This window comes from Lutra lutra, chromosome 15 (assembly GCF_902655055.1).
Source record: "Lutra lutra chromosome 15, mLutLut1.2, whole genome shotgun sequence".
Lineage (NCBI taxonomy): Eukaryota > Metazoa > Chordata > Mammalia > Carnivora > Mustelidae > Lutra > Lutra lutra.
This window is the reverse complement of record NC_062292.1, coordinates 399,132-412,337: the sequence shown is the minus strand read 5'-3', so window position 1 is coordinate 412,337 and position 13,206 is coordinate 399,132. Positions and strand designations below refer to the sequence as shown.

At 36.2% G+C, this 13,206-nt stretch overlaps 1 protein-coding gene across 7 annotated transcripts in view; it reads right to left on the bottom strand.

Annotated features, from left to right (window-relative positions):
- DCAF6 (DDB1 and CUL4 associated factor 6) overlaps positions 1–13,206 on the bottom strand; it is a 143,509-nt gene that overhangs the window by 79,964 nt on the left and 50,339 nt on the right. For all 7 annotated transcript variants that reach the window (XM_047704740.1, XM_047704742.1, XM_047704744.1 and 4 more), the window contains 3 exons: positions 7,879–7,992; positions 7,120–7,255; positions 3,703–3,917 (listed from right to left, as the gene is read on the bottom strand). In XM_047704740.1, the coding sequence (XP_047560696.1) occupies positions 3,703–3,917; positions 7,120–7,255; positions 7,879–7,992 (465 nt within the window). The remainder of the gene's footprint in view (positions 1–3,702; positions 3,918–7,119; positions 7,256–7,878; positions 7,993–13,206) is intronic.

Genomic DNA, 13,206 nt, shown 5'->3' with positions numbered 1-13,206 from the left:
ACTTTATGGTCAACTAATTTTTGATAAAGCAGGAAAGAATGTCCAATGGGAAAAAGATGGTCTCTTCAACAAATGGTGTTGGGAAAATTGGACGGCCACACGCAGAAGAATGAAACTGGACCATTTCCTTACACCACACAAAAAAATAGTCTCAAGGGGCGCCTGGGTGGCTCAGTGGGTTAAAGCCTCTGCCTTCAGCTCAGGTCATGATCCCAGGGTCCTGGGATCGAGCCCCACATCGGGCTCTCTGCTCAGCGGGGAGCCTGCTTCTTCCTCTCTCTCTCTCTGCCTGCCTCTCCGCCTACTTGTGATATCTCTCTCTGTCAAATAAATAAATAAATAAAATTAAAAAAAAAATAGTCTCAAAATAGATGAAAGACCTCAATGTGAGACAGGAATCCATCAAAATCCTTGATGAGAGGCAGCAACCTCTTTGACCTGGGCCGCAGCAACTTCTTCCTAGAAATATCACCAAAGGCAAGGGAAGCAAGGGCAAAAATGAACTACTGGGACATCATCAAGATCAAGAGCTCCTGCGCAGCAAATGAAACAGTCAATAAAACCAAAAGACAACTGACAGAATGGGAGAAGATATCTGCAAATGACTTACCAGATAAAGGGCTAATATCCAAAATCTATAAGGAACTTATCAAACTCAATACCCAAAGAACAAATAATCCAATCAAGAAATGGGCAGAAGACAGGAACAGACATTTCTCCAAAGACATCCAAATGGCCAAGAGACACATGAAAAAGTGCTCAACATCACCACTTGGCATCAGGGAAATGCAAATCAAAACCACAATGAGATACCACCTCACACCAGTCAGAATGGCTAAAATTAACCAGTCAGGAAACGATAGGTTTTGGTAAGGATGCAGAGAAAGGGGAACCCTCCCACACTGTTGGTGGGAATGCAAGATGGTGCAGCCACTATGGAAAACAGCATGGAAGTTCCTCAAAAAATTGAAAAGAGCTACCCTACAACCCAGCAATTGCACTACTGGGTATTTACCCTAAAGATATAAATACAGTGACCCGAAGGGGCACGTGAACCCAAATGTTTACAGCAGCAATGTCCACAATAGCCAAACTATGGAAAGAGCCTAGATGTCCATCAACAGACGAATGGGTAAAGATGTAGTGTATATATACAAGGGAATACTATGCAGCCATCAAAAGAAACGAAATCTTGCCATTTGTAATAATGTGGATGGAACTAGAGGGTATTATGCTTAGCAAAATAAGTCAATCAGAGATAGACAATTATCATATGATCTCTCTGATATGAAGAATTTGAGAGGAAGGGTGGGGGGTTGCAGGGGGTAGGGAGGGATAAAATGAAACAAGATGGTACCAGGAGGGAGACAAACCATAAGAGCCTCTTAATCTCAGAAAACAAACTGACGGTTGCTTGGTGGTAGGGGATAGGGTTAGGGTGGTTGAGTGATGGATATTGGGGAGGGTATGTCCTATGCTGAGTGCTCTGAAATGTGTAAGCCTGATGATTCACAGATCTGTACCCATGGGGCAAATAATACATATATGTTAATATTTTTAAAATCCATTAAAAAAAAGAATTAAGAAAATATAAAAATATTTATTAAGAATTAAGAAAATAAAAAATATCATTAAAACATAAGAAAAAAATCATTGTGTGAAACTTTGATTCAAATTTTAAAATCCTTTTCAATCATTACTTCCATCTCCAATCAAAATACATTATTCCTTCCTTTGCTCTACTTATATGGAAGATAACTCTTATATATAATTCAATTAAGTTTTACATATTCATGTTTTTATATCTTTATTTCCACTAAACTGTAAATTCCTGAGTGAGAGGTGATGTCTTTGTCAACGTCACCCTTGAGTTTCTTAAATTTCTACAGGACCTAGTCAAGTAGATATTCAATAAATATTTGGTGAGTTGAGTGTGTCTGAACACTACTGTCAAGGATTTAGCATAAAACACTGAAGAAAAGGTGGTAAGCTTAAGAAGGAGACTGACAACTAATCTCTTCTTCTATATATACCTGTGAATTGCTTAGTTTATTATACTAAGCATGATTTATTTTTATGATTGTAATACTTTTTCAGAATTATTTTTCTTAATTTAGTTGATTTAACAAAGAATACCAAGAAAACCATGTCCAGGAAACCAAGTGTTCATGACTCAGCCTCATTCACTCTGAATATGCAAACACATTTTGGCTCAGTATTCTATGGTACAAAAGCTGGCTGGCCCACTTAAAACGTTTCTGCACTTCCAGCTCTCATTATATAAGAGTCAGAAAGCTGGACTGTAAGTTCACTGGAGCACAGGTCTCAAGAGGAATTACACAGCAGCAACAAAATGCAACAGCAGTCTCGTTTTCAATAAGACCAATAAACTCAAAAATAGCCTTCATTAGCCAGCATCCCATTTTCTTTGTCAATTTTCTAATTCACTTAAATACACCGGAAAATTTAAAATCCCAAGATATTTATAAAGATGTGCTGATTTTTCCCTAATATTACAGACTAATCTGCAATCATAACAACTGGATAGAGTTTTGCGTATCACAAGAATGAGAAAATTGTTCTTCTTTACTACCTTTAAAATAAGTTCACTAATAGGAGTTGGTCCAATACCAAAAAGTCACTAATAATAGTAAAGCAACAGTTAATTTCAAAAACATTTACAAGCCAAACAGTAGTGATTAAACACAGGACATTTAAAAAAAAAACAAACAAAAACCAAAGTGAAAAATATATTGGAGAAAGAAGCTAAATGGGTTAACACAAACATTTTTCTATTGCTGCATACTTCAAGGATATATTATTTCTGGTTTTTGCCTTTTATAAATAAGAAGATGGTTTGCTATTTTATTCTTTTAAAGATTTTATTTTTAAGTAATCTCTATACCCAGTATGGGACTTGAACCCACAACTTCAAAATCAAGAGTCACACGCTCCCCTGACTGAACCTGCAAGGTGCCCCAATGGTTCACTATTTCAGAGTTGCCTAGTTTTCAATATATAGTATGTATATAGATCTATATATAATAATTAGAAAATGCAATATATATACTTCAGTAAGACTAAATGTTTACGCTCACAAACAGGATTTTCCCTATTACCATTTACTATTCATGTATAGACAACAATTCCCTCCTCTCACCATTGTGTGTGTATATGTATGTGTGCATGTGTGTACTTTAACTTAACTTTTTCTCACTTATTTATATGTATTTTGTAAAATGCACCAGGGAGGTCTGTTACTAGTTCTAATTGTGACAAAGAAACATGATCAGAAGAGAAGGGGATTACTGTCCACATCTGAATAGCAAATGGTAACAGACAAAACGCCTATTGGTGTATAAACATAAACATTTAGTCTCTTGAGTTTAAGCACCGGATTTCTATTGTTTTGACCGCTCTGCACGAGAACTGCTGACCTTTCTTGCCTGCCGCTGTGCCTCCGTAAGTTAGAAACACATTTTGCTATTAAATATTTCCTCTTTAAAAATATTTCACAAGACTCTCTTCTAGAGCTTCATCCTTAATGATTAGCCCCTTTCATGTATACTCGTGCCCTTCTACAAAACCTAGACTATAAATACCTTGAAAATCAATTATATTTTTTGAAGCCCTTCAAGTCCCAGCAGTCACTGAATTCATGTTTCTGAATGGAATGGAGAACATGGCTTTGAGCAATCTTACCTCTTCTCTTCTTTCTTCCGCAGAAGGAGTCTTAAGTTCTCGTGCTGTATCATCTTTCGGGTCAAAAAGATATATATAATCTGAAGAGTAACTAACAAGAATCTCTCGGCCATCTTCACTGTAACACAGCGATGTCACCCTGCAGGACTTATTATTAAGATGGGAAGGGATAAAACGGGCAACCATACCAGTAGTTCCTCGACCTGCATAATTCCCTAAATAAAAAAACAGGAAGTTGTATACATTTTTTAAGAAAAACGCTTTAAAAACTCTTAATCCGAATTATGAGATATGTGATTTAATGTAGCAATATAAAATCCAAACTATCATATTCTATTTCTAGGAAAGGCTATTTTCTTAATAGCCTAATTTTATAACAAAATAATAAAGAAAATAGTATGAAGGTTATGTAGCTTCAAAAAAAATTTCCCGAGTGGCTGGAATTACATAGATTATATAAATGTTTTATAGATTACATAAATGTTTTATTTGAAATATAAGTTATTTAATCAATTAAAATGATTTGTGATTATAGTTACACTAAATCACCTTCCAAAAATTTTCCTCCAATGAATATAATTTTTACAATATAAATAGGTGATCTTATATTTATTACTAGCATACTAGATAAAACTGTGCATTTTCCCTTTAAAATTATTTATCTTTTGCTTTAGGTTAGAAAAAGTTCTTTTTATTAATTATTTATTTTCCTTAGTAACCTCTATAGTCAATGTGGGGCTCAAATTCATGACCCTGAGATCAAGAGGTACATGCTCTTCCGACTGAGCCAGCCAGGCACCCCTATGTTTTTTTTATTTTTATTTTTTAGATTTTATTTATTTATTTGACAGAAAGAGAGATCACAAGTAAGCAGAGAGGCAGATGGAGGCAGGGAGTGGGGGCAGCAGGCTCCCTGCTGAGCAGAGAGCCCTATGCAGGGCTCGATCCCAGGACCCCGAGACCATGACCTGAGCCAAAGGCAGAGGCTTAACCCACTGAGCCACCCAGGCACCCCTCACCCCTATGTTTTTAAAAGATTTTTGATTGTCATGAAATTTTCCTCTTACAAAATGACAGAGTAGGGGCAGTATTCCAGCTTTAATTTTGGCAGTCATCAATATAATATAATATGATACGATAGGGAGGGGTCCAACTGGCATTTTGTGCCCATGGAGGTCTGGGAATGCTAAATTCTAAGAGTCCCACAAAACTGTATAAGGAGACCTACTGCACAAGGTCTTGTTCTGCCCAAAATGTCAATAGTGTCCCACTGTTGAAAAATACTAAGTTAGCCTAGAATTTCATCTTATATTACTACTGTTTCCCCTAAAAGTGCATATCCAAAAAGGTAAGATTTCTCAACCACAGTTCCAAAAACAAACCAACCCCACCCCCCAAAAACTACCTACTTATCCTTTTTAATCTTTTTTTTTTTTTTAAGAGAGTGTGCACACGATTGGGGGCAGGGTAGAGGGGAGAGGGAGAAAGAGAATCTCCATGCCCAGCACGGAGCCCAACTCAGGGCTCAATCTCCCGACCCTGAGATCATGACATGAACTGAAACCAAGAGTCGATGACCAACTGAGCCACCCAGGCGCCCCCAACCTAGTCTTCTCATTTCAGTACTCTGTGTCCATTTTTACTGGATATAAACTGACACTGAGATTGAGACTGTTAGTTTCTGGCCAACACCACTTTTATTTTTAGCAATATAAAGTATGTGAAAATATACAGATGTAGGTGTATTTGCTGGGTGTGTGGGTATATATTCCTGGCCTTCCCTTACGAGAAAATGCTAATAAGCTGGCTTTAAATGGAATATTCCAGAGGCAGTTTCATTCCACAATGGAATGAGAAGCAAATGAGGAGTTTAAGAAAGATTCAACTTCAGGGCTATAGCAGCATCAGTAACAGTACTTAACAGGGCTTAAACTGGGCTTATGCTGTGTGTGAACACGTACCACGTACCCACTGTTCTTCTCTAACTTTCCTCTCTACAACAAAGAGAAATGAGGAGAGCCAAGTGTTCTGGGCTGATAGGGTCCCCCCACAAATTCATGTCCATCTAGAACTCAGAATGATTCTGGAATATTTGGAAATAAGGTCTTTGCAGATGTCATGAGGTCATATTGCATTAGGGTGGGCCCTAGATCCAATATGACGGGTGTCCTAATAAGAGGAAAATGTGGATTCAGATACACACAGGAGAGGACAGCATGTACATGTGGAAGCAGAGAGTGAAAGGAAACATTTAAAAGTTAAAATTGGGGGTACCTGGGTGGCTCAAGTTGGTTGGGGGTCTGCCTTTGGCTTGGGCCCTGATCTCAAGGTCCTGGGATCGAGTCTTATGTTGGGCTCTCTGATCAGTGGGGAGGGAGTTTGATGTCTCCCTCACACTCTCCCTCTGTGCTCTCTCTCACTAATCAATCAATCAATCAATCTTTTTAGGGATGCCTGGGTGGTTCAGTGGGTTAAGCCTCTGCCTTCAGCTCAGGTCATGATCTCAGGGTCCTGGGATCAAGCCCCACTTCGGGCTCTCTGCTCAGCAGGGACCCTGCTTCCCCCCTCTCTCTGCCTGCCTCTCTGCCTACTTGTGATCTCTCTCTGTCAAATAAATAAAATCTTAAAAAAAAAAAAAAACAACCTTTTAAAAAATAATAATAAATAAATAAAAGTCAAAGTTGTCAGCAACCACCACAAGCTAGGAGAGAAGCACGCAAGAGTCTTCCTGAGCGCCGTCAACAGAAAACCTTTAACACCTTGATTTTAGACATCTAACCCCCAGAAATGTGTGGTAATTTGTTATGACAGCTCTAGGAAATTAATACATCAACTGTTAAAATTTTTTAAAGTGATAAACTGCAAAAGTATCACCTGGATAGGGTCATAAAAACTTCATAAAATGCTATTTTTATGTACGTATATATGTATGCATGTATGCTTCATGCCCAGTATAGAGTCCAGTGTGGGGCTTGAACTCATGACCCTGAGATCAAGACCTGAGCTGAAATCGAGTCAGATGCTTGGGACACCTGGGTGGCTCTGCTGGTTAAGCGTCTGCCTTCGGATCAGGTCATGATCCCAGGGTCCTGGGATCAAGTCCCACTTCAGGCTCCATGGTCATCGGGGAGTCTGCTTCTCCCTTTCTCTGCTGCTCGCCCTGCCTATACTGTCTCTCTCTCTCTCTGTCCTGATAAATAAATAAAGTCTTAAAAAAAAAAAAAAGAGTCAGATGCTCAATTGGCTGAGCCACCCAGGCGCTCTAGTAAAATGTCGTTTTTTATAATAATCCATATTGCTTAAAGTATTTATTGAATTTTATGAAACTAATGAAACCTGAAAATTGCAAATATGTCATAAAGACTTATTCTTTGAGCCGACAGAATCTTACACTTTCTCTGACATACTGCTTTTTACCTGTGGCTCTTGTGCCCAGCATTCGCCGATCATATATCCGTACTGAGCTATCGGAACAGCCAACAGCAAGGTAATATGGTATCGGTGGGCAAATAGCGACAGATGTGGCAGCACGTCGGCAGTTAATTAAAATATCCTATAAAAGATTATACAACACCAGTTACACACAGTACTGCCGCAGAGAGGCTACTCTAAAGATTTAAAACTTTGAAATATTTTAACATGTAAAACATTTTCCTTTTAACTAGAAGAAAATAACCATTCTCAGAAATCCTAACTCGGTTTGATAATGAGAAGGATAAACAACACGGTTTTCTTTATTTTTCAGATTTCTATCAGTTTTCCAACAAAATCGGCTTCTGTGAAGCCAAAATAAATATACTCAGTCAATATTCATTCTCAGGAGTTTATTACTCTAAGGGAAATTCTTTTTTTCTTTGCAATTTCCTACGCAACTCTAATACGGACATCTAATACGATATTGTACATTTACCTTATAAAACAGCCAAAATATGAAATATATATTTAATTAGTGGTTGAAAAAACAAACAATACGTGAGTAATGCAAATTGCATTCTGAAGAGACAAAATAAAAATTATTCCCAAATATAAGACTAAAACACGGAGTAATTACACTAGATCAACAAAATTTAATACAATCAAATTCACCCATAATCTTACAACCCAGAGATACTTACTGTCCAATTTTAATTATTATCTTAATTTTTTTGGTCATTTATATAAAAATTTGATTCTTACATCTTTGCAATCTTCTTTTGTGCAGCTAGTTTTGATACGTGTATCAAACCACCGAACAGTTCCATCTTCACCACAAGAGAGGAAAGTATATGGGTCATTGGGTACAGTCATAATCTGTAGATGAAAATCAAAGTACAGGTAATGTTATTAAACATTTAAACAAATGTCTTTGAAAAATATTACTATTATTTAAAAAATTAAAGAATAAATAAAGAAGTAAAATTGTTTTCATATTTATAGACGATTTCATCATCTAAGTATAAAATCCTATGTAATTAATTTTTAAAAAAATAAGTATTAGAATAAGTAAATTTAGAAAAGCTGCAGGATACAAAGTCAATATATGAAAATCAACTGTATGTCTACACTACAGCAACAAAACCATTAGAAACTGAAAATTTAAAAATAGTAACATTTATAATAACATGAAAAAATAAAATGCTTAAGGACATAAAAGACACATAACAATGAAAATTATAAAACATTACTGAATAAAATTAAAGTCCTAAATAACAGGAGATAAACTGTGTTCACGGACTGGGAAATTTAATATCATCACTTCTCCCTAAATTGATATATAGATTTGAAATAAATTCCAGCAGGATTTTCGGCACAAATTACAATTTGATTATCAGATTCATGTGGAAACACAAAAGTAATGTTAAGTAATGTTGCAAAAGAAGAACAAAGGACTTATACTACTGGCTTTAAGAGTTACTATAACTACAGAAATTAACATAGTGTGATGGAGGCTTAATAATAAATCACTGGACTTCTAATACTATGTTGAACAAGAGTGGTGAGAGTGGGCATCCTTGTCGTGTTCCTGATCTCAGCGGGAAGGCTGCGAGCTTTTCCCCATTGAGTATGATATTTGCTGTGGGTCTTTCATAGATAGATTTTATGAGGTTCAGGAATGTTCCCTCTATCCCTATACTTTGAAGCGTTTTAATCAGGAACGGATGCTGGATTTTGTCAAATGCTTTTTCTGCATCAACTGAGAGGACCATGTGGTTCTTCTCTCTTTTCTTATTAATTTGTTCTATCACATTGATTGATTTGCGAATGCTGAACCATCCTTGTAGCCCAGGAATGAATCCCACCTGGTCATGGTGGATAATCTTTTTAATATGCTGTTGGATCCTGTTTGCTAGGATCTTGTTGAGAATCTTAGCATCCATATTCATCAGTGATATTGGTCTGAAATTCTCCTTTTTGGTCTCTTCGCAGATGACGTGATTCTTTATATGGAAAACCCAAAAGACTCCACCCCCCAAACTACTAGAACTCATATAGCAATTCAGTAATGTGGCAGGATACAAAGTCAATGTACAGAAATCAGTGGCTTTCTTATACACTAACAATGAAAATACAGAAAGGGAAATTAGAGAATTGATTCCATTTACTATAGCACCATGAACCGTAAGATACCTGGGAATAAACCTAACCAAAGAGGTAAAGGATCTGTACTCGAGGAACTACAGAACACTCATGAAAGAAATTGAAGAAGACACAAAAAGATGGAAGACCATTCCATGCTCTTGGATTGGAAGAATAAACATTGTTAAAATGTCTATATTGCCTAGAGCCATCTATACTTTTAATGCCATTCCGATCAAAATTCCACCGGTATTTTTCAAAGAGCTGGAGCAAATAATCCAGAAATTTGTATGGAACTAGAGGAGACCCCAAATCGCTAAGGAAATGTTGAAAAACAAAAATAAAACTGGGGGCATCACGTTACCTGATTTCAGGCTTTACTACAAAGCTGTGATCACCAAGACAGCATGGTACTGGCATAAAAACAGACACATAGACCAGTGGAACAGAGTAGAGAGCCCAGATATGGACCCTCAACTCTATGGTCAAATAATCTTCGACAAAACAGGAAAAAATATACAGTGGAAAAAAGACAGTCTCTTCAACAAATGGTGCTGGGAAAACTGGACAGCTATATGTAGAAGAATGAAACTCGACCATTCTCTTACACCGTACACAAAGATAAACTCAAAATGGATAAAAGACCTCAACGTGAGACAAGAATCCATCAGAATCCTAGAGGAGAACATAGGCAGTAACCTCTTCAACATCGGCCACAGCAATTTCTTTCAAGATATGTCTCCAAAGGCAAAGGAAACAAAAGCGAAAATAAACTTTTGGGACTTCATCAAGATCAAAAGCTTCTGCACAGCAAAGGAAGCAGTCAACAAAACAAAGAGGACAAGATATTTGCAAATGACAGTACAGACAAAAGGTTGATATCCAGGATCTATAAAGAACTCCTCAAACTCAACACACACAGAACAGACAATCATATCAAAAAATGGGCAGAAGATATGAACAGGCACTTCTCCAATGAAGACATACAAATGGCTATCAGACACATGTAAAAAATGTTCATCATCACTAGCCATCAGGGAGGTTCAAATTAAAACCACATTGAGATACCACCTTACACCAGTTAGAATGGCCAAAATTAGCAAGACAGGAAACAACATGTGTTGGAGGGGATGTGGAGAAAGGGGAACCCTCTTATACTGTTGGTGGGGAATGGAAGTTGGTGCAGCCACTTTGGAGAACAGTGTGGAGATTCCTCAAGAAATTAAAAATAGAGCTTCCCTATGACCCTGCCATTGCACTACTGGGTATTTACCCCAAAGATACAGATGGAGCGAAAAGAAGGGCCATCTGTACCCCAATGTTTATAGCAGCAATGGCCACGGTCGCCAAACTGTGGAAAGGACCAAGATGCCCTTCAACGGACGAATGGATAAGGAAGATGTGGTCCATATACACTATGGAGTATTATGCCTCCATCAGAAAGGATGAATACCCAACTTTTGTAGCAACATGGACGGGACTGGAAGAGATTATGCTGAGTGAAATAAGTCAAGCAGAGAGAGTCAATTATCATATGGTTTCACTTATTTGTGGAGCATAACAAATAGCATGGAGGACATGGAAGATGGAGAGGAGAAGGGAGTTGAGGGAAATTGGAAGGGGAGGTGAACCATGAGAGACTATGGTCTCTGAAAAACAATCTGAGGGGTTTGAAGCAGCGGGGGGTGGGAGGTTGGGGGAACCAGGTGGTGGGTATTGGAGAGGGCACGGATTGCATGGAGCACTGGGTGTGGTGCAATAACAAGGAATACTATTATGCTGAAAAAAAAATTAAAAATAATAATAATAAATCACTGGAAGAGAACAGGTACTGATCAAAAATAGATGAAAATAATATGGCCAAATGATTTATGATAATGGTGCAGAGAAAACTCAGTGGAGAAAGAACAGTGTCAGAAAACTAGATATCCACAGGCAAAATAATGAACCTCAAGCAATATTTCATACTTTCTTAAAAACTAAAAAACAACAGGGATCATTGATCTAAGTGTAAAACATAAATATAAAACTTCTAGGAAAAAATCTTTGTGACTCTTGGTTAAAAAAAGATTTTTAGATATAAAATTGGCCCATAAAAACAAAGAGCTTTGGTAAAATGGGCTTCCTGAAAATTGAGAGCTTCTTTTGGAAGGACAATGCTAAGAAAATGAGAAGACAAAACTGCTGACCTGGAGGAAAAAATTATAAATCACATACCTGAAAAAAAATCCAAAACATATCTTGAAAATCCCTCAAAACTCAATAATGAGAAATGACTATACCACTAAAACAATGGGGAGAAGATATAAACAGACATTCACCAAATACATAAAGATGATAAGCACATGAAAGTATGCTCAACATCATTAGATAATTGGGAAATAAAAGTTAATAACACGAGAAATTCCACTCTGTATCTATTAGGATGTCTAAAATACAAGACTGACCACAGCAAGTATTAAAAGGATGCAGAACAACTGGAACAGCCGGGCACTGCTCACAGAAATGTAAAATGATACAACCACTCTGGAATAGTTCGGCAGTTTCTTAAAAAGTTAAACTTATACTTCTAATATAACTCAGTCATTCCATTCCTAGGTGATTACCAAAGACAAATGAAAGTACAAGTCCATACAAAGACATTTATACAAATATACGAAACCGCTTTATTTGAACAGCCCAAAACTAGAACCCAAATGCCCATCCAAAAACGAAATATAAAAAAACTGTGATATATCTTTATAAAGGAATATAACTCAGAAATAAGAAGTTATTACTGATACTCTTAACAACATGAATGAATCTCAAACATGAGTATTATCCTAAGTGAAAAAAATCAGACCAAAGGAAGAATACATATGGTTTGATTATATAATCTCATTCATATATAATTCTACAAAAAATATAAACGAATCCACAGTAGTTGAAAGATCAGTCATTCCCAAGGATGTGGAGGTAAGTAGGGATAAGAGAGAGGGAATAAAAATGGGAATAAGGAAATTCTTGGATATAATGGATATATCCATTACCTTGACTATGCAAATGATTTCAAGGGACAATAAACTGTCAAAACTTACCAAATTATATTCTTTAAATCAATGCTATCAACAGTTCATTTAAAGATAACTGAGGTACTAACCAGTGTAATAAGTCAAGAAAAAGAAGCAAAAGGTATATGGTTTGAAAATAATGAAAAATGTCATAATGTAAAAAAGATGTCACTGTGTAGACAGAAAATCCAAAAGAATCTATAGCTGAATTACGATCATTAATAAGTGAATAAAAAGACTGCTAGTTTTAAAATATTATAAACTCAATTGTATTTTTTATACCAGTAACATTTAAAAACTAAAGTACTTAAAAAGATAACATTTACAACAGTACCAAAATATCAAATACTTTAAAAATTTTAAGGAAAATTGTACAGTAATGCCACACTAAAAATTATAAAATACTTTAGTGAGAGAAATTAAAACCTTAATAATTACAAAATATATCATCCCCATTGATTGGAATATACAATAATTCTAAGATATTAGTTTGCCCTAAATTTATCTTTAAATTCAGTATAATCACAATCCAACCTTCAGCAAACTTTTTGTTGGAAACTAATATGCTGCTTTAAAAAGTTATATTGAAACACAAAAAATCAAGAATAGTCAAAATGTTCTTGTAGTAGGAACAAGAAAATGTACTCTATTAGATACCAAGAGTCATTTCAAAGCTATGGCAATTAAAACAATTTGGTACTTAAAAAGGTACAAATATACCAATATTTGGTCTATACCAATAGACCAATGGTGCAAAATAGAGTACAGAAATGATCTATGCATATATGAACTCTTAATTTACAGTTAATGGCATGCTGAATAGCAATGGGGGAATAAAACCAGTATTTTAAGATGGTGGGTAAAATCCATATGGAAAGAGTGATATGAGCAAGATTGC